General features: G+C 42.1%; 1 protein-coding gene across 3 annotated transcripts; it reads left to right on the forward strand.

Annotated features, from left to right (window-relative positions):
- Nucleotides 1-1,378: 1,378 nt before the first annotated feature.
- On the forward strand, nt 1,379-23,209 carry arid1aa (AT rich interactive domain 1Aa (SWI-like)). 3 transcript variants are annotated; one of them, XM_057339658.1, is made up of 20 exons: nt 1,379-2,613; nt 8,017-8,214; nt 9,884-10,480; nt 11,152-11,262; nt 14,025-14,232; nt 14,467-14,556; nt 14,656-14,820; nt 15,754-16,078; nt 16,174-16,322; nt 16,459-16,562; nt 16,673-16,882; nt 17,184-17,385; nt 17,719-17,851; nt 17,931-18,100; nt 18,208-18,349; nt 18,494-18,616; nt 18,716-18,812; nt 18,925-19,750; nt 19,831-19,961; nt 20,051-23,209. In XM_057339658.1, the coding sequence occupies exons 1-20, from the start codon at nt 1,705-1,707 to the stop codon at nt 21,959-21,961; spliced, it is 6,801 nt and encodes a 2,266-aa protein (XP_057195641.1). In that variant the 5' UTR covers nt 1,379-1,704; the 3' UTR covers nt 21,962-23,209. The 3 variants fall into 3 exon arrangements, with proteins under 3 accessions (XP_057195641.1, XP_057195642.1, XP_057195643.1); XM_057339659.1 differs by having other exon boundaries at nt 17,937-18,100; XM_057339660.1 differs by lacking the exon at nt 11,152-11,262.
- Nucleotides 23,210-23,446: the final 237 nt, after the last annotated feature.

Below are 23,446 nucleotides of genomic sequence, written 5' to 3' on the forward strand. Positions count from 1 at the left end.
AGAGATAGAGTTTGTAACTATTGGCTCTTAAGGCAAAACTTTAAGCAGGTGCTGAATTATACGAATTACAAAATGTGTAACATAAAAGCAAGATCACTCTACTGTGTGTGTGTATATATATATATATATATATACACACTGTATATACTGTATATATAAACAGAGAGAAAGAGAGAGCCTGTCAACCTTACATTTTTATATTTATTTGTAAAAGTATTTGTAGTTATTTGTCAAATTAATTACTGTTGTTGTTGTCTATATTAAACAATTAATCACGCTCCCTATAAATATTTTTTGTATTTCTAAATTACCTGCTGCTTTATATATATATATATATATATATATTTATATTAGAAATGTACTCGATTCACACAAGTATGCTCTTAAAAAGTGACAGAGGGGATCTCCCTACTTCACAGGAGTTGGCCAGCAATGCTAGAGGCTCTGCATTGCATTAAGCAGTGCGCTGTGCAGCTCTGCCCATCCCCCACACCGAGATACCAAAGCAGAGTTGTGCTGCTTTTGCAACGAGCAGCGCTTCAGCTAGAGAGAGAGAGAGAGAGAGAGAGAGAGAGAGAGAGAGACAGTCAGGGAGAGAGGGGGTGGGGAGAGCGGAGAACGAGAGACGGCTTGTTATTCTCCTAAAATGATTTCCCCCCCAGAGAATTTTTTGCTCTATCTCTTTTAAGATTCCAAACTGAACCACAGTATAAATAGAGGGGCTTATTTTGCGATGATAATGTATTCTGCCTTTCAACCACTTTGTGTGGTTTATCTGATTTTCTTCTTTCTCTCTCTCCCTCCCTCTCGTTTCATTTTCACTTCCTGCTTGCAGACTAGCTCAACCCACCACCAACCCTCCCTTCTCTTATTTTCCTAACGCATTTTAATCAGCACAACCCCATAAACATCAGTTTCTCGTGCACATCAACAAACAGTAAAATTACTTTGTGAGCCTAAAGGACAATTTCGAAACTGCTGGCCTGTTCTGTTAGATTTGTGTATACAGGCTGTCTGTTCATATTTTTCTCTCGGTGTGTTTTATGGTTTAAAGAAAACTAGGTGTGCATGTGTGTGTGTGTGTGTGTGTGTGTGTGTCTGGCTTTACAGCATTATTTCAAAGGCAGTGCATTTCTAAAACCAGTACAGCAAGCTGTAGGAGCAGCCTATCCCAGCTAGGTTACTTCAAGGGAAGAATGCATGCAACTATAATGCAATCATAATGACCTGCTATAAGATTTCATTCAGTTCCCTATACCCACAGTTTTGCCCAAAAAATTGCCGTTTTAAACCTTGTCGTTATGCAACGTCAATTTAACACCCCCTACCCAGCCCCCTCGCGCCCGAATCCGTTCCGTGCGCCGATGAGAGTCCAACCCATGTTTTACTGGTCTCAGCGCACCTCGGTAAAATGGCTGTATGTAGCTGAGCCTCGTGCTGGTGTGATCCGTTCCTCGGCTGTAGTCTACTTCTGCAACAGAACCCCCCACAAATTCCGCGTCGGGTAAATTTCATTCCCCGGGAACTCAATTTACGGTGCTAGAGAGTCTTAAAAACGGAGCCGACGGTGGAGTCCGGATTCGGTCCGGCGTAAGGGGTGGGGATGAGTCGGGACACGGGTAAATTGTTGTAAAACTACTGTATTTACATTCAATGTTTAGCATTTGATTGTGACCGACTCGCCGAGAGGGAGAGGGGGGTATCATGGCCGCTCAGGTCGCCAGCGCTACCTCTCTCAACACCAGTCCGCCTTCCGAACTAAAAAAACCGGATCGAGACCCAAAGGAGGAGTCGGTACCGGGGGAAAAGCAGCAGGAAAATAAGGAGCCGGGATTAGAGAGCGTATCACCGGGTCGCGGGGAACTGCAGGACCGGGCCGATGTTGGAAATGCTGGGGGAGGAGGGGAGTCTGAGATGAAGAACGGGAACGGGAATCCGTCGAGGGTGAACAATAATCAAAATGATACCGCCGGACCTGACGGGAATAACCACCCCGGTATGGTACATCACCACGCGCCCGGTTTTACGCCGCCTTCCCATGGCTATAGTCAGCAATACGGCCGGGCCCCTTTTCATCAACATGGCGGACAACAAAGCCCTGGCATGGCAGCTGCAGCGGGACCAGGCGCGCTGTCGAGCAACATAATGGACCCGTATCAGCCCAACTCTCACGAACACGGCTTTCCTAACCACCAGTACAACAACTACAGTCCGTTCGGGAACCGAAGCCCGTACCCGGGCCAGGGATACGGCATGAACTCCCCGCGCAGCGCTCCTCAAGCTCAGGCGGTAGGGGGGCAGTCAGCCAAGCAACAGCAGCCAGCAGCGGGAGGATCTATGGCTGCATCTTACAATAATCAGAGGTATAACATGGGAAATCCACAGCCAACATCCACCCCGACCCTCAACCAGCTCCTGACCTCCCCGAGCGGTGCCAGAGGCTACCCGAATTACCCACCTAGCGACTACAACAGCCAGGATGGTGCTAAGGGACCAGCAGATATGGGCAGCAGTGGGCAGTATGGTGGGGGCCATCCGGGTTGGCAACAAAGGACCCATCACCCGCAACCCATGAGTCCTGGAAGTACCGGACAGCCCATGGGTAGAAACCAGGTAAAAATTTAGTTCTAGTGTATATAAAACCCCTATCTTCTACCCTTTGCTTGAGTCACATGAGTGGCTGAAACGCACTGTGCCTGCTATTGTCTGAGCAAGAGAGTCTATAAAATGGCTGCCTCCTTGGTTTTTCCAAGCAGCCCATTTAACAGCTTGTGTTTCTATTTAAAATGACGAAACTTTAGAAAAGCTGCGTTCGTGGTCGTCCTTGTGTCGTTAAAACTCTTCCCCATTATGAGTTGAAGGTAACGTTAGGTGTCCGAGTGATTTAATAATAGTGAAAATGCGTATTTAGCTCAACCCGCTTCTCCACGGAGAAGGGTTGAACGAATTTAACCGTCCAAAAGCCGATATCTACGTTTTGTTGCAATTAATCACACGTTTATTTATCCAACATGCGACATTTGGCCAGTTATAATGTCGTGCGTGACGGTTCAGTAATTAATTAATGAAAATTAGCATAAAATTAGCGAATGTTTCACGTGGAAGAAAAAACGCGTCGCGTCAGCGTACGTTCGTGGCACACTTGTGTACTCTAGAAATGTCTGTTATTTTGATGAAAATGGATTTTAACCGCCTTCAATCTAATAGAGCTTGTGCATCTGTTGGGAAAAAGCTTAGGTTTTAAACAGTGGGCTAAATTGAATGTCGATCTCTCTGCGAGCGGCTTGTAAACACAAGCTGAGTGATTTGAGTAAGTGCAGATTGGTTTGCAGTGGGATTTGAATTGTGGAGGTAAAATCCTCCTGTCAAAGGCAGGAGACAGTTGGTCTTGGGTTGACATGCTGGCTGAGATCTGATTGGCTCCGCATGCTGTGCTCTTGGCCATTTATAATTACACATGATGTAACACTGCTGATTAGTTCATATGTTGCTTACCTCACTCTTAAAGTGTAGTTGGGGGTTTTATGAAATGATTGTAATTTATGCATTTAGGTAAACTGTTTTGCTTACATCCGGCTGTTTTTAATCTTTGGAGTAGTTTATTACTGCTAAAATTAATTGGGGTTGTATTTTAATACTCGTGCTTAATAATTTGTCATCTTTTTTTTCAAATCAAAATGAAGTAGAAACCAAATTAAAAATGGAAGATGAGTTTGCCCTATTGATCAAGATTTTTGCTGACTCTGAATGTGCCTCATCAATTAGGGTTATTTAGTTTGTTTGAGATGATACAGTAGGGAATCTTTGTTCATTCTTATTAATAGAATCAGTTATATTTATTATGTTGATGTGCTACTCTTGTCCTTATGAGCTCTATCAGTTCCTGATTGTTGATGTACAGTATGTCCAGGTTGCACTTTATCTGTTTACTATACTTAATAACTTGGTTTCAAAGGCTTTAATGTTGCATTTAGGTCCTTATATATTACATTTGGAGTGGGGACCATAATTTTTGTATCCTTTCTGTCTGTATCGTGTTTTTGATCATTCAAATGAAGGAGGAAACATTTGTTTTACAGTCTTGTATAATTCCAGTACCTGCACAATTCCTTAACATTTTGATTGCAAACATGATGTGATATTTTTCTCAGTAGCGTTGTGTATTGCCACACTGCATTTGTGTGGAAGTGAAGATGGTTTAGTTAATGGCAAATTCAGTGGGTGTCACACCATTCAACAATCTAAACGTTCACCAGTATCACCAAACGGTTACGTATCACCAAACAGTTACGTATCCTACATGTGACAGAAAATTTTGTGTTGTTTGCCTGGACTCTTCCTGGATTCTATTTGTTAGGTTATCCCCAAGTCCAATAATGTTTTGAACATTTGGTTTTTTGAAAGTTCCACTACATGTGTGTGGGCTAAAAAAATGTAAAGTGTGAGCAATTTTGCTAAAAGCAATATCATAGCTCTTAAAACTTGTGTTTATAAATGTTTGTTAATTAAAGATATTTACTTGATGAGTTTTGATGTAGCATTAAACTCCCCGAAATTGTGAACCTCGAAGAGAAAGAGGTTATGGTTATGCTTACTGTAGCTTGTGAAATCTCTCCTGTCTGCCTTGAGTTGATTTGTAAGTGTTCTGGTGTCCACCCCATCCCCCATGACCAATCAGAGCGCCCCGTCCAGCAGCCTCTCCTGCCAAGGGAGCCCTCACTTTATCTTATGCAGATTAGCCATGTGCTGCCTTTATTTATTTGATTTTTCCATTCGGACACTGGAAAATGTCAAGAGCGACTTGCCCTCAGCCATTTCATACTTGAAGTACTTGCCAGACTAGGCCTTATTTCAAAGGTTTAAATTCACACCAAATCTAAAACGGACATCCAGACAATTCACTGGTGCAAATCTGATATAGTGACATGGTGTGCTTTTTTGTTTTGTTATTTTACACATTGTTTTGTTCAGTTTTGTTGGAGTCAGACTCGGTGCCCATCTGTGAACAAGGCAGAAGCTGGTGATGAAGGCTTGTTTTGTAATCAGTTTTTTACACAGACCGGAGTTACTTCGGTTCACTAGATAAAATGCTGTCATTTTCACACGTTTCTTAAGCATGGCAAGGCACAAGGAAAGGTCATTTTAAAGTGTTGTTTGCTGTCTTGCGTTATGTAGATTTTTGTCCTTTTGGCTTCTACTTTGGCATCCGAAGTGTTGAAAATGTCATTTTATATGTTACATACTATTTAATTTCTAGCTTTTTAGTGAATGTGTCAAATGTTGTCATTACATTGTGAAACCAAATAATTTTATGTTCTGGGTTATTGGGTAAAATTTAAAAGAGCTTTGTGATTTGATTTAGACATGTCAAATCAAGCTTTCAGTGTTAAACCTCATTAGTTGTTTTAAAAGTTAATATTCCTCATTTCTGAAGTTAAATTACAATTTAATTACAATGGAATATCTTCGAAAATAAGCTACTGGGTACATAAACATTATAATAATTATTCTACTATGGTTTTTGCATTTAGTGATACTTCTTAAAATGTACAGGTTTTTTCATCTTGCTATTATTACTCTATAGACATATATAGTATACATTTCTACAATATATGTTATATCATGTATATGCCAGTGGTTCACAGCATCAGATTTTACATTTGTGCTATGTTGGGTGCCACTTGAGGTCTAGAGTGGTTTATTGTTGAGATGTACCCAATAGTAATATTCAGATTTAAGTCTAGCCAGAATTTTAAAAGTTTAATCTATAAACTATAGCATTGATGCATAGATTTACCAGCATAACACGTGAAATAAACACCACACCAAATATTGGATTACTGTTCCCATATTGCCTAATGAACACAACTTGCTGATGACAAAATATGATAAAGTTTGATTGGCTGCACATGAAAGGATATGTGAAGTGAACTGTTTTTAAATGCTTTTTTGCTGTCCTAATTGCATTGCATTTTAGGGCGGTTTCACATTAGCACTTTTGTTGCGCACCCGGGTTCGACTAAAGGGGTCGTATGACACAGCTAAAACTAATATGTGACCCTGGATCACAAAACCAGTCTTAAGTAGCACGGGAACATTTTTAGTAAAAGACAAAAATACATTGTGTGGGTCAAAATGATCTATTTTTCTTTTATGCCAAAAATCATTAGGATATTAAGTAAAGATCATGTTCCATGAAGATATTTTGTAAATTTCCTACCTTAAATATATAAAACTTTATTTTTGTGAGTGGATGGTCTGCCACAGTGCCCCTGATTAACAACTTCAAAGGCAATTTTCTCAATATTTAGATTTTTTTGCGCTCTCAGATTCCTGAGATTGAAACGGTTGTATCTCAGCCAGATATTGTCCTATTCTAACAACTCATATATCTATAGAACGTTTATTTATTCAGCTTTCAGATTATGTAAAAATCTCAATTTCGAAAAATTGACCCATAAAACTGGTTTTGTTGTCCAGGGTCACATATTAAGGTTTATTTTAGATGTGATGCAATGTGTATACACGATTTAAGGTAAAAAAAAAATGCTGTATTTTACACATACCGTGCATGTTTGCATCTCCTCTTTGCCCCGCCTCTCTGAATTTTTTTTACAAAGGTTATCGCTCTGAAAAGCGAGGTGTGCTATGATTGGCCAGTTAACCAGTGCGTAGTAATTGGTCAAATATTGCGAGCGTGTGAATGTGAAACCACCCTTAGTCCAACACGATTGTTCCATGCTCTTTATGACCAGGTCTCTGTCCCTTTCATGGTCATGACCTACCAGAACTATTAGTTTAGATGGTCTTGCGTAACGTGTTTTTATTTATCTTTGTAAATGTCTTTTATACTGACCTGCAAGTTTCAACATTTTTTAAATGTTGACTAAATTAAGACTAGGTTAAGTTTGAAGTGCATTTTAAATTTCTGATGAAATGTGTCGAGACATTATTCTTGCCCTGTGGTTTTACACTCTTAGGTAAGAAATAAGTGAAGTAAGAAAGTAACTGTATTAGGCAACAAGAATGTAGCACATATTGGGTTGTAACATGCATCTTAATTTACCTTGATTTAAATTTGAGATGACCTCTGAAAGAGAACGTGGGGTGGACTGCAGTTACTGCTGCATATCCACCAAACATTACTGTTCACACGCTGTTTTCTGTGTATGATGATATTTACAATAACGTTCACATTTCAACATTTCTGAACTGTTACATACAGATGTAATACAAGTACAATTTTTGTTTTTTAAAGACACAGGCATATTTGAAAAAGCTGTTTGTACATGCAGTAAAATTGTCGTCACTGGTGGGTGAGTCTAGTTTCTAAAAGGAAAAACTATAATTTAATTCTTAAATGCATTCTACATCTATATTCAGGCAGCTACATCTTGAACGACTGCCATGTTCTGTATTTATCAGAAGTACATGTGGGGAACTGTTTGTAACATTTTGGTGTCCATCCATATTTGTGCAAATGTTTTGTCCCCATTATGTGCCAATTCTAAAATAAACATGGCTGATATTCCAACTACAATATTTTACAACTTGACCCCTCATCCTGTTGCCTACACTAGCTCTCATCGCGAGTCAAACTGGACCTCTCCCCTCATGCCATTAAACCCTGTGTCATTCATTCGGTGCCAAGATTGCCGTCTTTTTACGAAAAAAGGAAAAGCTGGCTTGGCCGAGGCTCAAGCGGAGCTACAGCTGGGATGTGTTAAATATTCGGCAGACTGCCCTCCATTTGCAATGAGTTATATATAGCACTGTTGACTTCCTTAACTAAGGCTGAGCAAGGTAACAGTCAGGTTAATAACCGTGGGAATCAGAGTGTTTCTGCTGTCTTTTTTTTGTCATCTCAGTTTTCCACTATCATTTCCCTTCTGGCTGTTCTCTCTCACTTCTCCTGTGGTCTCCTGCATTTTCTTTCCGTCCTTGCCGTTCATTTTCCGGTCATTATTTATGAGTTACCGTCCATTACTCAACTCATGTGTCCCTCTCGTTTTGTAGACTCCAGGCTCAATGGATCAGATGGGGAAAATGCGAGGACAGCCATATGTGTCAGGCGGTCCTTACTCGCAGCCTCCCCATCAGGGGCCTCCTACGGCGCCCCAGCAGGGACCTGCATACGCAGGCCCGGGCTATGGGCCTCCTGGACCTCAGAGATACCCTATGGGCATGCAAGGACGTATACAGTATGGGCAACAGGTCGGTGCTTCAAGTGTTCTTTGGGTACATGTTAGGGGTGTAACAATACTTCGTATTACGATATTGCGCGATGCAAAAATGTTACGATGCGCATCATAGAGAGATGGGGATATTTTACGATATGTTTAATTCTATTCGTTCAGCGGTCAAGACGCTACCTACTCTGCGCCAGCGCGTCACGTGTGCTTATCTCACATATGCGCTAGAGAGAGAAGCACAAGACACAATCTGTGTCTCAAAGTGGTTTACAAAGCGTCATATTTTCCATCACAATCGCCGTTAAAACACAGCAAACTTGAAGAGTGACTGCAGGCGAGTCACCCCGAAACTCATTACAAAGGCGTTTTTAAATGCCAATGTTAATTTATCCGCTAACGTGATATGCAACATAAAGCCAAAAGAATCCAGCGCTGTTCCGATCAGAGAAGCGATGAAGTGAGTCGTACTGTATATTAAAAGATCGATTGACATGCTAAAAAACAAGTATGTGATTTGCATGATTGAAGAAATGTAATACAGGTTATGTAATATGTCTTTTTGAAAGATTTTTCTCATTCATTACTGTCTCAAGCAAAGACAGCACAGCTTCAAAGAGACACGAGCCAATAGCGCTTGAGCGTGAGCTCTGTCAGAGCGTTTCATTGGTTGAATGTACTGAATGAACACGCCCTTCACTGAACGAACGAGTCAATTGAGTCAAAATGAGACTGAATGAACTGCTACATGTCGTTCATGGTCTAATATTTGCAACAATGCATATCCAGTAGTTACTCAACTTTTCTGAAAAATAAAGGTAACGACCTGGTTTAATTTATTTCCAATGTAATGTAAATTATGTCGAAACAGTTCAATCTTTGTATGGAACATTTAATTACACCAATTCAATTAGTTAATCCAGATAGATTTTAGTAGACTAATATAATGTAGATTTTGTCAACTAAAAATAGACTAAAACTATGATAAATTGGGATGACTAAAACTAAAAAGACTATGACTAAAATTAAATCAAAATTTGCTGTCAAAATTGACACCGATCTTAATTCTAATTTCAGTTAACCCTTAAAATGTTAAAATTCTTTAAGTTGTTTGTGCAACAAAATAAGTTACTGAAATTGTTAATATTTTGAAAATAAATGTTATTTGAATTTCCGTTTCATTTTTGAATTTTGTTCAAAATATCGAGATGTGTATCGTATTGTGAGCCGAGTGTATCGTTACACCCCTAGTACATGTAGATCTAACATATAGATGTTTTGTGGGTGGTATTTTATGCAAGTGATGCATTTTTCCAAATTGTTCAGTTTTAGGATGCAAACTTGTCACTTTATTGAAGTCTTAATAGTCAAATGCATTGCTTGTAAAGTTTGTCAGCTATACAAACTGTTCTGTCTGAATTTAACAGCAAGAAACTTGTTTGCCTGCAGTGTTATTACACTTCAGTCAAAAGGAAAAAGCAACATTACATCTGAATGCATGACATAAAATCTGTTTTTTAGCAATTCATTCTTGATCACTCTTTTAATGTGTGTACAACTCTACATCATGTTGATAAAAGGAAGTTTTTGTTTCCTTGTTTGTCTGTTTACCCGCATGCTGTAGAGCCAGAAGGTCAGTAAAGGAAATACCATGAGTTTAATGATCTTTAGTGCCATTCTACTTGTTTGCGCAGATGCCATCATACGGACAGCAGGGACCAGGGGGGTACGTGCAGCAGGGGCAACAGCCCTATTATGGCCAGCATGGTCAGGGGCCTCACTCTGGCCAGCAGCAGTCGCCATACCCCCAGCCTTCCCCTGGGCAACCGGGAGGTCAAGGACCTTATTCGCAGCAGCCTCACGGCCCCCAACCATCTGGTCCACACGGACAGGCCGGTCCTCCTTACCAACATCCCCACATGCCCCAGCAGCCCCAGGCGCAGATTCCCGGCCCCTCACCAGGCCCTTCCCAATCCCCATACTCGCAGGCCTCTGCAGCACCCCAGTCTGCGCAATCCCCATATCCCCAACAACAGGTGCCTCAGTCCCAGCCCCCTCAGCAGGGGAACTCCCAGGCCCCTCCTGCATCCCAGACCCAGCCTAGCTACCCGCCCGGCCAAGGCTCCCAGCCGCCGCCATCACAGCAGGCGCCACAGACGCCCACACCTGCATCCCAGCAGCCTGCAGGACAGATGTCGCAAACGCAACCCACATCATACTCCCAGAATCCCCCACCACAACAGCAGCAGCAGCAGCAACAATCGCCGTATCAGCGGTTTACTCCTGCTCAGGTAACGTGAGGTTTTTCACTGTAATAAAGTGCATAATGCTTACATTACGGAGATCTGTTGTCAGTTTGGTGTCCCTGAGTGAGCTTGAAAAGTAAACAAAGAAATTCTACTCTGGGATCTTTGCAACCCATTTTTATGTTTGTGTAGATGTATTCACAGTAGCTGCAGTCCAAATGTTTATTATTCGCCGGCTGTGTTTGAACTACAGTGGATGACTGCTTGCCTTTGCATTTATTTGAAGTCTGGAATGCGCTTAATATGACAGTGCCATCACTTTAAAAGACTCTTATTGGACAGTAATAACTGCATTGTTGCAGGCTATTTTTAACTGTGAAAACATACTGACAGAGAGGCTGTGGCATTAACCAACCCTTAACTTTTGTAAGCAGAACAACAGATGCACAAATGTGTCCACTGTCATAAGTTGGGCGGACACTGTATTTTTATGGTCCTTTGCAGTTGATGCTTTTCAAATTGGCTAATAAAATCCTATACAGTGTAATGTGATGCTTTGTAAAGCGAAGACTTGTGGCAAATGGGTGTTGGTGAACATGTAATGGGAAAATGTCTCACAATCCCTGATGTTGGTCTCAGATGGCAAAATCGTCAAGTGTGTACCTCGCTTTAAATGCCTATGTATACACTTACCTGGGCTGCCTTGTTTCCCACAGGAGATTTCCCAGGAGTCATTTAGCTCCCAGTCCAGTGCGCCTCCCTCCAATCAGCCTCTGGCTTCTAAAGGAAGTACAGAGGACATGCAGGGCAGACCCTCAAGTCTACCAGTGAGTCTCATTCCTCTTCCCTCTTTGATCTTGCACAAGCTGCGTTTGACTGCGTTCAGTTGTGCTTACTGCAACTTTTTAATTGACTTAAACTGTCTGATTGTTGCATTAATTTGGTGATTCTGAAAGGCTGGTTCTACAAGATATGATTCAGCATCAGCTGTACTTGGCTGTGATTTTTGTAGTGGCGGACAGTTAATGTGGATCTTCACAGACATACAAGTATGCTTAAAGGTGCTGTGTGTAATAAGGACATTTTTGTCCTGTGTCATCCTCCGTAGTTCTTTGAACGGGAGGGGGGAGGAGTGGAGTGAGCCATTGGTTGCAATTCACAACCTCACCACTAGATGCAGCTAAAATCTCCACATTGCTCTTCTAAAGCATTAATGAGCTTATTGTGATTCGGGCGGCTCTATTTCTGAATCCATTTGTGAATCAGACGTGACTCTTTTTGCTGTGGAAAAAACCAAGCCACACCCTCTATTTTTCTCATTTATTTGTTGTGTTTGAGTTGGAAATATGTCCCAATACTGAAGTTAGAACACAACTTTTCACAGAGACTTTTGACCATAAAATATGCACTTGTCTTTATACTTTCTTATTTGACGGCTCTGTAGAATGCTTGATTTTGATTGGTCAGTCATAGCATTTAGTGTTTCCTAGAGCTGAAACGGTTCCTCGAGTTACTCGAGTAATTCGTATACAAAAAATCATCGAGGCAAATTTTATTGCCTCGAAACTTTGTTTAATCCATTTAACTACAGTACACACGGAGCACTGCGTTTCCCCACAGACCGTTATTACTGACGCACAGCCCGCTAAACTCTGTTCATGTTACAGGGCTCTCAAGTCTCATGCATTAACCGTGAGACACACGCATTTTAGACTCTTCACACGCATTTTAGACTCTTCACACGCTCGCACGTATTTCTCATGCTGATAAATAACTGATAGCTTATTGAAATGGAGAACTGCTATTTTACTTAGCTTTAGTCTATTTTGCAAGTGAAACTTGTTTTCCGGCTGCATTGAGTCCATCAAACTAGATGCGGACTAGTGGATGCCGAATCCTGTTATTTACACACGTCATCTGGCTGTTCTGCGTGTCTGCGTGAATGAACTGCACAGTTTAACGTGCTACACGCATGATGCTCATGAATTTGCCTGCGTCTGTGTGGAATGAGGACATGATCTTCACCTCCGGAGTTGCTCTGAGAGTTTAATTCACGAACATGTTATTGTTTGAGTGAAGAAACAGACATACTAAAAAATAAGCGTCTTCCGACAACCTGCCAAAATAAAAGTCATAGGCTATATATTACTATTTAATAGTAAAAAAAGAAACGAAGACTAATTTAGATAAACTAAATGCATCATGCATAAGCTGAAGTTAGTCGTTTACCTTTGAAATTATTCTTTCTATTTTTATTCATGTTTCTTATATATTTGTATTATATTGCATTTTGAATTTAAAATGGCAAAGGAATGTACTAAATGGGTTTAATTTTCACAGATATTAATGTATGCAATTTCAGCAATAATAACTTTAATTGTTCTAAAAAGGAAACAAATTAGTTGTTTTACTCATTTTAAGAGACCTGTCTTATTTTCTCTTGTATATTTAGTATTGCTCTTTAATAAAGAAAAAGTGCTTATTATCCGAATACCCGATTAATCGATGGAAAAATCAGTAGAATACTCGATTAGTAAAAGAATCGATAGCTGCAGCCGTAGTGTTTCCATTAGCTTTTCTTTGTATGACTTAGCCCGCTCGTCCAGAAAGTGTTTTCCTACATAGCTGTCTCCACAAGCTAATAAAATCATTTAAGTTCATATTTTTATTTGCTGGTCTATATCTTCATTTAGTAAGTCTGCATTTAGTCAATTAGAAACAATTATTTTTTTTAAAAATTCTAACGATAACCTGAAGTCTTGGCGTCAATGGTTCTTTCAGTGCCTCCACATCCTCGCCATGTGAGTTCTGCTCTTCTGTCTGCGGGATTTAATTGCATTTGAGTGTGTGTGTTGTGACCTGCCAGACTGTGTTTAAAAAGGACACATGGAGACACCCAGCTGTGCTGACTCAGCACACGTGCAGTCGACTGCTGTAGCCATGGCAACGTCAGGGACGCTGTGATCTTACTTTTTTGCTCCCAGATGAGATAAACAAGGCCAGCAGCCTCTGGCTGTGTGATTGTATGTGTACGAGAGCACTTCAGCGTGTGTGTCCCAGAAAAAAGTGTGCCAGAGTTCATTGTTGCGTGGATAAAGCTGTCACTGGGGGAGTTATTTAGGAAATGTTTGTGGTGTATAATTGTGTTTGAAATCGTAGTGCTGATTTGGGGATTTTTCAGACCGTGAAGTGTTTATTGGAGCATAAATACGGAGGTTGATTTTATAGTGGAACATGCATCCTGCCTTTAAGAGCTATCTAGAAAACAAATATGTATCTCGAACATTGTAATTTCTTCTTTCTTTATTGTTTAAACTAATTTAAACAACCAAGATCCATTCGGAGTTTGCCCGTGAGTTTTCAGCGATATTTTGGAATTCTGTGAAAGCTGAATGTGGCTCATTGGATGATGAAATGGTAGTTGAATACAGATGCTGCCGTAGATAATGTTGCTTTGCAAAATTTAACACGGCAGAAAGCTTAATTTTAAGTGGTGCAAAAATAATGCACCTTTTTGCCCTTTCCGTCTAATGGAAATAATTCTTTCAATCGTTCATTTCTGACTTTCTCAACCTCTATCTTTACCTAGGACCTTTCCGGTTCTATCGATGACCTGCCTACAGGTACAGAAGGTGCTCTGAGCCCTGGAGTCAGCACATCTGGAGTATCCAGCAGTCAAGGAGAACAGAGTAATCCAGCACAGTCGCCTTTCTCCCCCCACACATCTCCGCCGGTGGGCTCGCCCGCCAGTGCCACAGCATCTCGCTCTGGCCCTCTGTCCCCTGCCACCATACCAGGTAATGCTAGTAAACCCTAAATAATGTTAAATAAACATCGTAAAGTTAATGTCATTGAAACATCAAAGATACTTGGTAGTATGATTTTCTAAGGTTATCAATATTTAGGCTAAAGTGTGTAATGCTCTACAAATGAACAGAATATAGTATAATAATATCATTCTTATCCTAACAAGCAATACATTTTTCTCCAAGTGCTTTTTTAACCATTAAGCATGATTTGCATATTTAAAGGAAACCAGATGCCTCCCCGGCCTTCAAGTGGACAGTCTGATGGGGTCATGCACCCTTCAGTGAACATGCCTGGCATGGGCCAAGAGAGAGGTAACTTGGACTAAAAACGTTCTACCTCACAAGGATACGAGGCCTTGTTTTCTATCATCGTGCTTTTTTAAATTTCTCTTGTCGTTAATCCTGTCTTAGGATATGTGCAGAGAAACCCTCAGATGGGACCCTATGGGTCTCCACAATCTGGATCTGCTTTGTCTCCTCGCCAGTCATCTGGAGGCCATGCTGGGATGGTTCCTTATCAGCAGAACAACTCTATGGCCAACTATGCGCCTCAAGGTGGTCAATATGGCTCACAAGGTAGGTGTCGCAGTGAAAACGGATTAAAGGGATAGTTCACCCAAAAATTAGAATTCTGTCATGAATTACTCACCCTCTAGTTGTTCCAAACCTGTATAAATGTCTTTGTTTGATTAAACACAAAGAAAGATATTTGAAATAATGTGAGCAACCAACATTTCAGAGGCACTATTGACTACCATAGTAGTAGGAGAAATTGAAATGGTAGTCAAAGGTTCATTTTAGTTATGACATCGTTGTGATCTCTAGTCTTGCATCTCTTTAGTCCAAGACGGGAACTTCTTTCACATAAACGTTTTGTCCTAGAAGTTTAATTTGTAGTGGAGGTGAAAATGAGATCTAAACATTTTTAAGTTTTGGATCTTTTTAATTTACCTGTTCTCCGTTCTTACTCTCCCTCTAAATCCTCCTCACTCTTCATCTGTCTCCCTCTGTGCAACCAGTAGATCACAGTGGGGCTATTTTTAGCTCCAGTTAAAAAAAAGGGAATTGACGTAGCATGGCTCACGTCAGTTGAGCTGCTACAGTGACTCTGGGTTAGAGCAGAACTACAGGCTGCAAATACACTCAAGGGCCCGGAAGTCTCTTTAAATGCAGTGGGCCATTTTTTTTTTAAACAGTGGGCCATCTGTACCACAAAACATTTGATTGCTTGAATGCTTATCGATGATGCCCAGAAGTAATCTGTAGACTTTTTTACAGTTTCATACCAGAAGTTCTGGTTTAGATTACCACTTTAATTCATTTCCCCCCTCTCTAAAAGATGCATGTTTAAATAAGGATCATATCCATTAGTAATAGTTTGGTGAGGATCATGGGATTTCCGTAATATAGTTTTTGTAGGTAAGATATATTGGTCAAAACAAAAAGCAAAGGCCTCGACAGTGTTTCTAAACAAACTTGGGCTCACGTTACAACGTGTTGTCTCTTCAGGTTTCCCTAGGCAGCCTGGTTACAGTGGCATGCCTAATGCCAATTATCCAGGTCCTGGCATGAGTGGATCTATGAACCCTATGTCCGGACAAGGAGGAGGACCACTGTATCCTGGCATGCCTTCTGGAAGGATGCCTCATGGCCAGATGGGTGCACGTCCTTACGGCCCTAACATGGGACCCAACATGAGTCCCAATATGGGCCCGAATATGGTGAACATGCCGCCTCAAGTAGGCTCTGGGATGGGCCCACCTCCAGGCCTCAACAGAAAGCCGCAGGATGCTGCAGCAATGCAGCACGGACCCTCAAACTCTATACACAACAGGTACACAGACCTTGGTTAACATCTTTGTTTATTACCAAGTAGTAGTTGTGCCTTTGTAAAGTGTTAAATGATTTTTTTATTTATTCAAATCACAGACTACCAGGTTACCCCAATATGTCTCCTGGTCCTGGTATGATGGGTTCAGGTCCTCCGTATGGCCCGTCAGTGAACAACATGCCAGGAATGATGAACACCCAGGGTCCTTCCTACCCAATGGGTGGTAACATGGCCAACAACACTAGTGGTAAGATAGAAAACACACTTGTATAATTGTTTAAACGTAATTCATTCTTTGGTCCAATTGGTAGAAATGCAATGTTATTGTTTGCACAAGCAAATCTTCTCCCATGTCGAAGTTGAAGTATCTCTTTTTCTCTTAGGCATGTCCCCTGGTCCTGATTTTGGTATGGATGTAAAACCAAACCAGGCACAAAAATCGAATAATAAAGTTGAGGGGACACCCAAGACGGAAACAAAATCAAAGGTTTGCGTAAGCGTATAAAAGAGAATATATTGTCTGAATAAATGTAAGTTATTGTTAAATTGAAGTTGCATTTCCTGCTAATATCTTTCAAAACAATTGTTTTTGCACAGAAGTCAAGTTCCTCCACAACAACCAATGAGAAGATCACTCGATTGTATGAGCTAGGCCCAGAGCCAGAAAGAAAGATGTGGGTGGACCGTTATCTGGCTTTCATTGACGAAAAAGCCTTGGGCATGAGTAACCTACCAGCTGTGGGACGTAAACCCCTCGATCTCTTCCGCCTCTACATGTCCGTCAAGGAGATTGGAGGTCTCACACAGGTAGGAAGAATCTGCATATACACTCTTCAAAATAAAGGTGCTTCACGGAGCAGTAGAAGAACTATTGTTGTCTGAACGATTCCTTTTAAAGAACCTTTAACATTTTTTGTTTCATAGTAGTAGAAAAAGGTTCTTTAGATTCTAAAATAGAAAGAAATGGTTCTTTTATTGCATCGCTGTAAAGAACATTTTGTAGCAAGATTGTACACGCATGTCCTTGTATTATATTTTTAATATCACCAACACGATTATCATTTTCTCTCAAGGATGTTTGCTCATTTTTTGCTTTGTGTTATTGCAGGTTAATAAGAATAAAAAATGGAGGGAGCTGGCCACAAATCTGAATGTGGGGACCTCAAGCAGTGCAGCCAGCTCGTTGAAAAAGCAGTACATCCAGTGTCTATATGCTTTTGAATGTAAGATCGAGCGTGGAGAAGACCCACCACCTGAAATTCCTGGAGACACCAAAAAGAATCAGGCCAAAATTCAGCCACCCTCCCCAGGTAAGTGCTGGTGTCTTTGGCTTTTCTAAACTCAAGTCCTTAACAATCACATGTACGACACAACCTGATGCCTTACCATTCCAAACCTTAGGCAGAGTAATTGTTTTACAAATTTTTTGATCATAAACAAAGACTCGCGAAATAGCACATTTTTAGATTTATGAATTTATATTGTAGCTAACAGTATTCATTTTGTCTTTATATTACAAATGGTTAGTTGTATAAGTTTAAACTACATGTTTAACCTCTATAAGAGAATAGCTTTATTACTACAATTATTTGCGTATAAATATAAAATATTTCCTCTTCTTGACCTTTCTTTGCCTGGAACAGCTGGATCTGGCTCTCTCCAGGGGCCCCAGACACCGCAGTCTACCAGCAGCTCCATGGCCGAAAGCGGAGACTTGAAGCCTCCCACTCCTGCCTCTACTCCACACAGCCAGATGCCCCCAATGCAAAGTGGCAGGTGAGTTTTGGTGGTTATCTACTTTCTTTGTTAGTTTTGTTTTGACTGTGAACCAATCCTTACCTGTCCTGTTTCATAGGAGCAGTGTGAACCTACAAGATCCATTTGCTGATAATGACCCAGCCTTCTCTCGGCGGAACACTATGACCCCCAACTCTGGCTACCAGTCAGGCATGAGCACTCCAGAGATGCCTGGTCGAATGGGACCCTACGAACCCAGCAAAGACCACTTCAGTGGCATGCGCAAAGGTTTATATCGTGTTTGAATTTTCTTATCTTCTAAAGAATTAAATACGTATGGCATTTTGTTAACTTCAGAGTAAAATGCACAAGGTAATGTGTTTTTGTGGTTCTAGTTGGAGAGCAGTTTATACCCGGTGGACAGGGTCCTAACAGTGGTCTCGGTGATCAGTATAACAGAGGACCACCAGGCCCTATGGGGAACGTGCCCATGGGTCAGAGGCACCAATATTCATTTGGTCCTAGTTATGATAGAAGGTATAGCTTTATGGACAGTTCCTTTTTCTTTGGAAAGAAACTTACACCTTTACCTTAGACTTGCTAGATTTTTCTTGATTAGGCTTCTGATTTTTGTTTTTTTAATGTTTCCATGGGAACTATTGTGTCTATTGCATTGTGTAGGTCAGAGTCAGGGATGGGCCCAGAAGGCAGCATGGGGCCTGGAGTGCCACAGCCAAACATGATGCCTTCCAATGCTGAATCTGGGATGTACTCACCAAACCGTTACCCTCCACAACAACAGCGGTCAGTCCATCAGTTAATTTGTGTTGTATTTGTGTACGTGTTGTATTATTGGTTGTATTAAACATACTTTATTTGTATTTTCTTACATGTTTTGGGCAGGCATGAATCGTATAGTAATCAGTATCCTGGGCAGGGTGCGCCTCCTGGTGGCTCCTATCCGAATCAGCAGCCTGGAATTTATCCGCAACAACAAACGGTAGGAGACTCCTTCAGTCCCAGTTAATGAAATGATTCAATGTTTTTGAATAAGACCTTGTTGCATTTTAATGAACGCTTAGTCATGTATTTTCAATGTAATTTGCAAACAGAACTACAAAAGACCAGGTGAAGGAGGCTACCCACCAGCTAAACGGCATCATGATGGCGAGATGTTCGGTGGGCCGTACAATGCGCAGCAGCCACCATCACAGGCTCCCCCTGGTGGTCCCTCAAGTGGTCAGCAGGATATGTTTAACCAGTTTAACAGTTCATACCCTGGCGCAGAGCGACGTCCACCTGGTCCTCAGAATCAGTTCCCATTCCCTTTCGGAAGGGATCGGATGCCAGGGGCAGCGGGTCCTAACTCCCAGGGTTCCATGCCGCTTCAAATGATGGGCAGTCCAATGCAGTCTGGTCCCGACGGTCCTCAAGGCGGTATGTGGCAGGGCCGAGGTGATATGGGCTACGGCGGTTACCCAAACCGTCAGGGACCTCCTGCTGGTCCTGGCCAAGGCCCTGGTTTCCATTCAATGAACCGCTCCGAAGAGATGATGTCATCTGAACCACGTATGAATCACGATGGCCAGTGGCCTGGGCCTCGACAGCCCCCGTATGGCGGTGCAGGCCCACCAATGACCAGACCTTTGCAGTCCAACTATCAGTCACCCCAAGCCATGCAGAACCACATTCCACAGGTGTCAAGCCCCACGCCCATGCCCCGACCCATGGAAAGCGGCAGTTCACCCAGCAAATCACCCTACATGCCTGGCAGTATCAAAATGCAGAAGGCTGGACCTCCAGTCCCTGCATCACACATTGTACCTTCCTCCGTACACCCTCCACTGATGAGAAGAGACATGCCCTTCCCTGCAGGCTCCACAGAGGCTTCACAGCCTGTTCTCAAACCTCGTAGACGTCTTACCATGAAAGAGATTGGTAAGAGTTATTAATTGTTACAGAGTGCGTTTGTGCAAGCTAAAAGTGAAATTTGGAGTAACCTTATGTTCCTCTTATAGGAACACCAGAAGCATGGAGAGTCATGATGTCCCTAAAATCAGGACTGTTGGCTGAGAGCACGTGGGCTTTAGATACCATTAACATCCTGTTGTATGATGACAACAGTATTTCGAATTTCAACCTTGTTCAGGTGAGTCATTGTGCAGAAATAAGAATACTTCTCATTCCCGTCCTTGACATAACATATTAACTCATATAATTTATTAATTTATTTTAAAGCTCCCGGGTTTCCTGGAACTAATTGTTGAGTATTTCCGGCGTTGCCTCATTGAGATCTTTGGCATCCTGAAGGAATATGAGGTTGGTGATCCAGGACAAAGAGCACTGTTGGATCCTAATGTGCTCAAAAAGGATGAAAATACTGTGGATGATGAAACACTGGTGGAGGGCATGGAGGAAGACGGAGAAACGGAGGAGGAAGATGAAGGAGAAGAAATGCAGAGGTCAAAACATCAAGAACAACACACAGCACCAGAACCTCTCCAGATAAAACAGGAGGAAAAGCACAGGAATTGTGAAGACTCTGGGAAGAAAATGGACTGCCAAGCAACAGACGGAGAGTCATCTAAAGAAGCCAAGACTTTAGATCCACCATCCCTCGAGCTTGCTGTGACTCAGGAGAAGCCCAAGCAGGCTAGCAAGTTTGATAAACTTCCTTTGAAGATTGTACGGAAGAAGGATCCTTTCGTGGTGGACTGCTCGAATAAACTTGGCCGGTTACAGGAATTTGACAGCGGCCTGCTGCACTGGAGTATTGGTGGAGGCGATACAACAGAACACATCCAGACCCACTTCGAAAGCAAAGTTGACCTGTTACACCTGTGGAAGCGGCTTCCCATCCAGGCCTCAGACAAGAAACGAGGAGCGCTGAAGGATGCTGAGGTGCCTTCACCATCCTCATCGAGTGAAGAGCACAGGAAGGAAGTGGAGCGGCAGCCTTCACAGCAGTCATCCTCTGAAGTAACCGATGGAATTCTGGAAACGAGAGCTGAAAGGCCTGCCGACTGCTTAGAAACTTCCTCTGGGGAGAAATCAAACGAAGAGGCAGATCAAGAGAAACAAGGATCAGAGATGACCGCTCCAGAGAACATCAGGCCAAGTACATCATCACAGGGTCAGCGTCCCATCTCCATTCTAGAGGATGAGCCACACAGCAAGGATGAAGCTCCTCTCGTCACTCTCTCCGACTGGCAAGATTCCCTCTCCCGTCGCTGCATCTGCGTCTCCAATATCATCCGCAGCCTCTCATTCATTCCGGGCAACGACTTGGAGATGTCCAAGCACCCAGGGCTGTTGCTGATACTAGGTCGCCTCTTGCTTCTCCACCATCGGCATCCAGAACGCAAGCAGGCGCCTTTAACCTACGAGAAAGAAGAGGAGGTGGATGAGAGTCACGGTAACAAGAAAGACGAGTGGTGGTGGGACTGTCTGGAACTGCTGCGGGAAAATTGTTTGGTCACTCTTGCCAACATCTCAGGCCAGCTTGATTTCTCTGTCTACACTGAGAGCATCTGCTTACCGCTGCTGGATGGCTTGCTCCATTGGGCTGTTTGTCCTTCAGCCGAAGCTCAAGACCCTTTCCCCAGCCTCGGGCTTAACGGTGTATTGTCCCCTCAGAGACTAGTCCTGGAGACCCTCTGTAAACTCAGCATTCAGGACAACAATGTGGACCTCATTCTGGCAACGCCACCTTTTAGTAGATTAGAGAAGCTGTTTGGGAACCTCGTACGACTAGTCGGCGAGCGAAAGGTGCCTGTCTGCCGGGAGATGGCGGTCGTGTTGCTAGCCAATCTTGCACAGGGTGACAGCATGGCAGCCCGTGCCATTGCGGTACAGAAAGGGAGCGTAGGGAATCTGTTGGGTTTCTTGGAGGACAGCTTGGCTGCGACGCAGTTCCAGCAGAGCCAAGGGTCCCTACTACACATGCAGGGATCCCACTTTGAGCCGACAAGTGTGGACATGATGCGGCGAGCTGCTCGGGCTCTGCTTGCTTTCGCTAAGGTAGAGGAGAACCACTCTGAATTTACGCTCTATGAATCACGGCTTCTGGACCTTTCCGTCTCCCCCCTCATGAACTCTTTGGTGTCCCACGTCATCTGTGATGTACTGTTTTTGATAGGCCAGTCATGACAGCTGTGCGGAGCCGTGGCTCCACCTTCTCTGGTTTTCATACCTCCCCCATGCCTGCCCCTCCCCTTGGTGAGCGGGAACTGAAAGCAGAGGAAAATGACTGTTTGTTTTTTTTATTTATGCAAGCCCTTTCATACACCCACTGGCCCCCCCTTTTCTCTGCGTCTCACTTTGGGAAGGGTATCACGATTTGCTGTGGATCATGAACCAGAGCCTCAACACACTGACACAAACTTTAACACTGATGCCAACTAGATGACACGGACAGGGATCCCAACTTTTGTGTCCTGTCTGAGGGGTGAAGTACTTTTTTATAATAAAAAAATAAATGAATAAAATAAATGGCTTGAAAAAACAAACTATTTACCAAAGTTACTGTCTTGTTTACAGTGAGTTTTGGGGTTAATTGTTCCTTTTGTCTTTCCCAAGAGGGAGCAAATAATACACAGCTCTTGATCACGTTTGGAGTCTATACAGGTGATACCTTTGTTTGGTGGTTGTATTTTGATGCTACACAGTCAACTTTACTAGAAGTGTGTACAGCAGAAATGAGCGTTCATTTTCTGTACAGTACTCTGAAACTGTTACTGCAACTAATACTACAAACCTACTGCACTGTTCCACACGGGACAATGTTGGCTCAGTTTTTAAAGTGTTTTTAAACGGTTTGCTGGTGAAGAGAATACTCCCCAAAGTATCAAGAACGTACAACACCCTGACCTCTTCTCTTTAACCCTTGATTGTATGATTGACCCCTATAAAGAAATCACCTCCTAGGACTGGTTTTCAACTTAAGATGCAGCCCAGGCTGTTCTGTATATAAGATGTTGTACATTTACACCTTTTTCTCTCTTTCTCTCCCTCTGTCTTTCACACATTCTTGCTTCTAAACCCTTTTTATCTATCAAGGATGAGAGCGGACACTCAAGTTGGGTTTATTGCATCAGAATCCCTAGGTATATAAACTGAACCACCTTTTTGGCCTCCATGGTTCCTCCATAGTGCAGCGAACGGCTGAAAAATTTTAATTTCATCTCCTGGTACAACTAAATAACTCTAGATGAAGAAACACAGTTGAGATATTTTTTTCTCCAGTGATCTGGATTCTGCATATTTGTATCTCAGACTATGTAGCTTAATGTAAATTCCTTGTTTTTTTCCCTTTTTGGCTCGATGAATATCATTTATTCACTATGAAATCTTTATACTATATGTTCCACGTGGTAAGAATAAATGTACATTAAATCTTGGTAAGATGTTTGTGATTATTTTCATTGAGATTTACGGTTAATGCATGGACTCCTCCTAAAATTCAGTGTTTTGAATAGCATTAGTACTTAAGCTGTTTTCAGCTGCTGTTTGTATATGTAATGAATGTAATTGAGTATGTTAGTTAATATTTTAATTCAGTATTGTTCTTGTGCTACTAATTAGAAAAATATTGTCTGTAGAAAAGGGTAATGAGAAGCTAATGGTAAAGTGAAA

This window comes from Triplophysa rosa, linkage group LG8 (genome assembly GCF_024868665.1).
Source record: "Triplophysa rosa linkage group LG8, Trosa_1v2, whole genome shotgun sequence".
In the NCBI taxonomy this organism is placed as follows: Eukaryota; Metazoa; Chordata; class Actinopteri; order Cypriniformes; family Nemacheilidae; genus Triplophysa; species Triplophysa rosa.

What these genes read in the sequence shown, in the direction of transcription:
- arid1aa (XM_057339658.1), top strand. Translation starts at nt 1,705, where the DNA reads ATGGCCGCTCAGGTCGCCAGCGCTACCTCTCTCAACACCAGTCCGCCT. An exon ending in TCAAACTCTATACACAACAG is followed by an intron (nt 16,079 to 16,173) that starts GTACACAGACCT and finishes TTCAAATCACAG; the next exon opens with ACTACCAGGTTACCCCAATA. An exon ending in AATTCAGCCACCCTCCCCAG is followed by an intron (nt 17,386 to 17,718) that starts GTAAGTGCTGGT and finishes TGCCTGGAACAG; the next exon opens with CTGGATCTGGCTCTCTCCAG.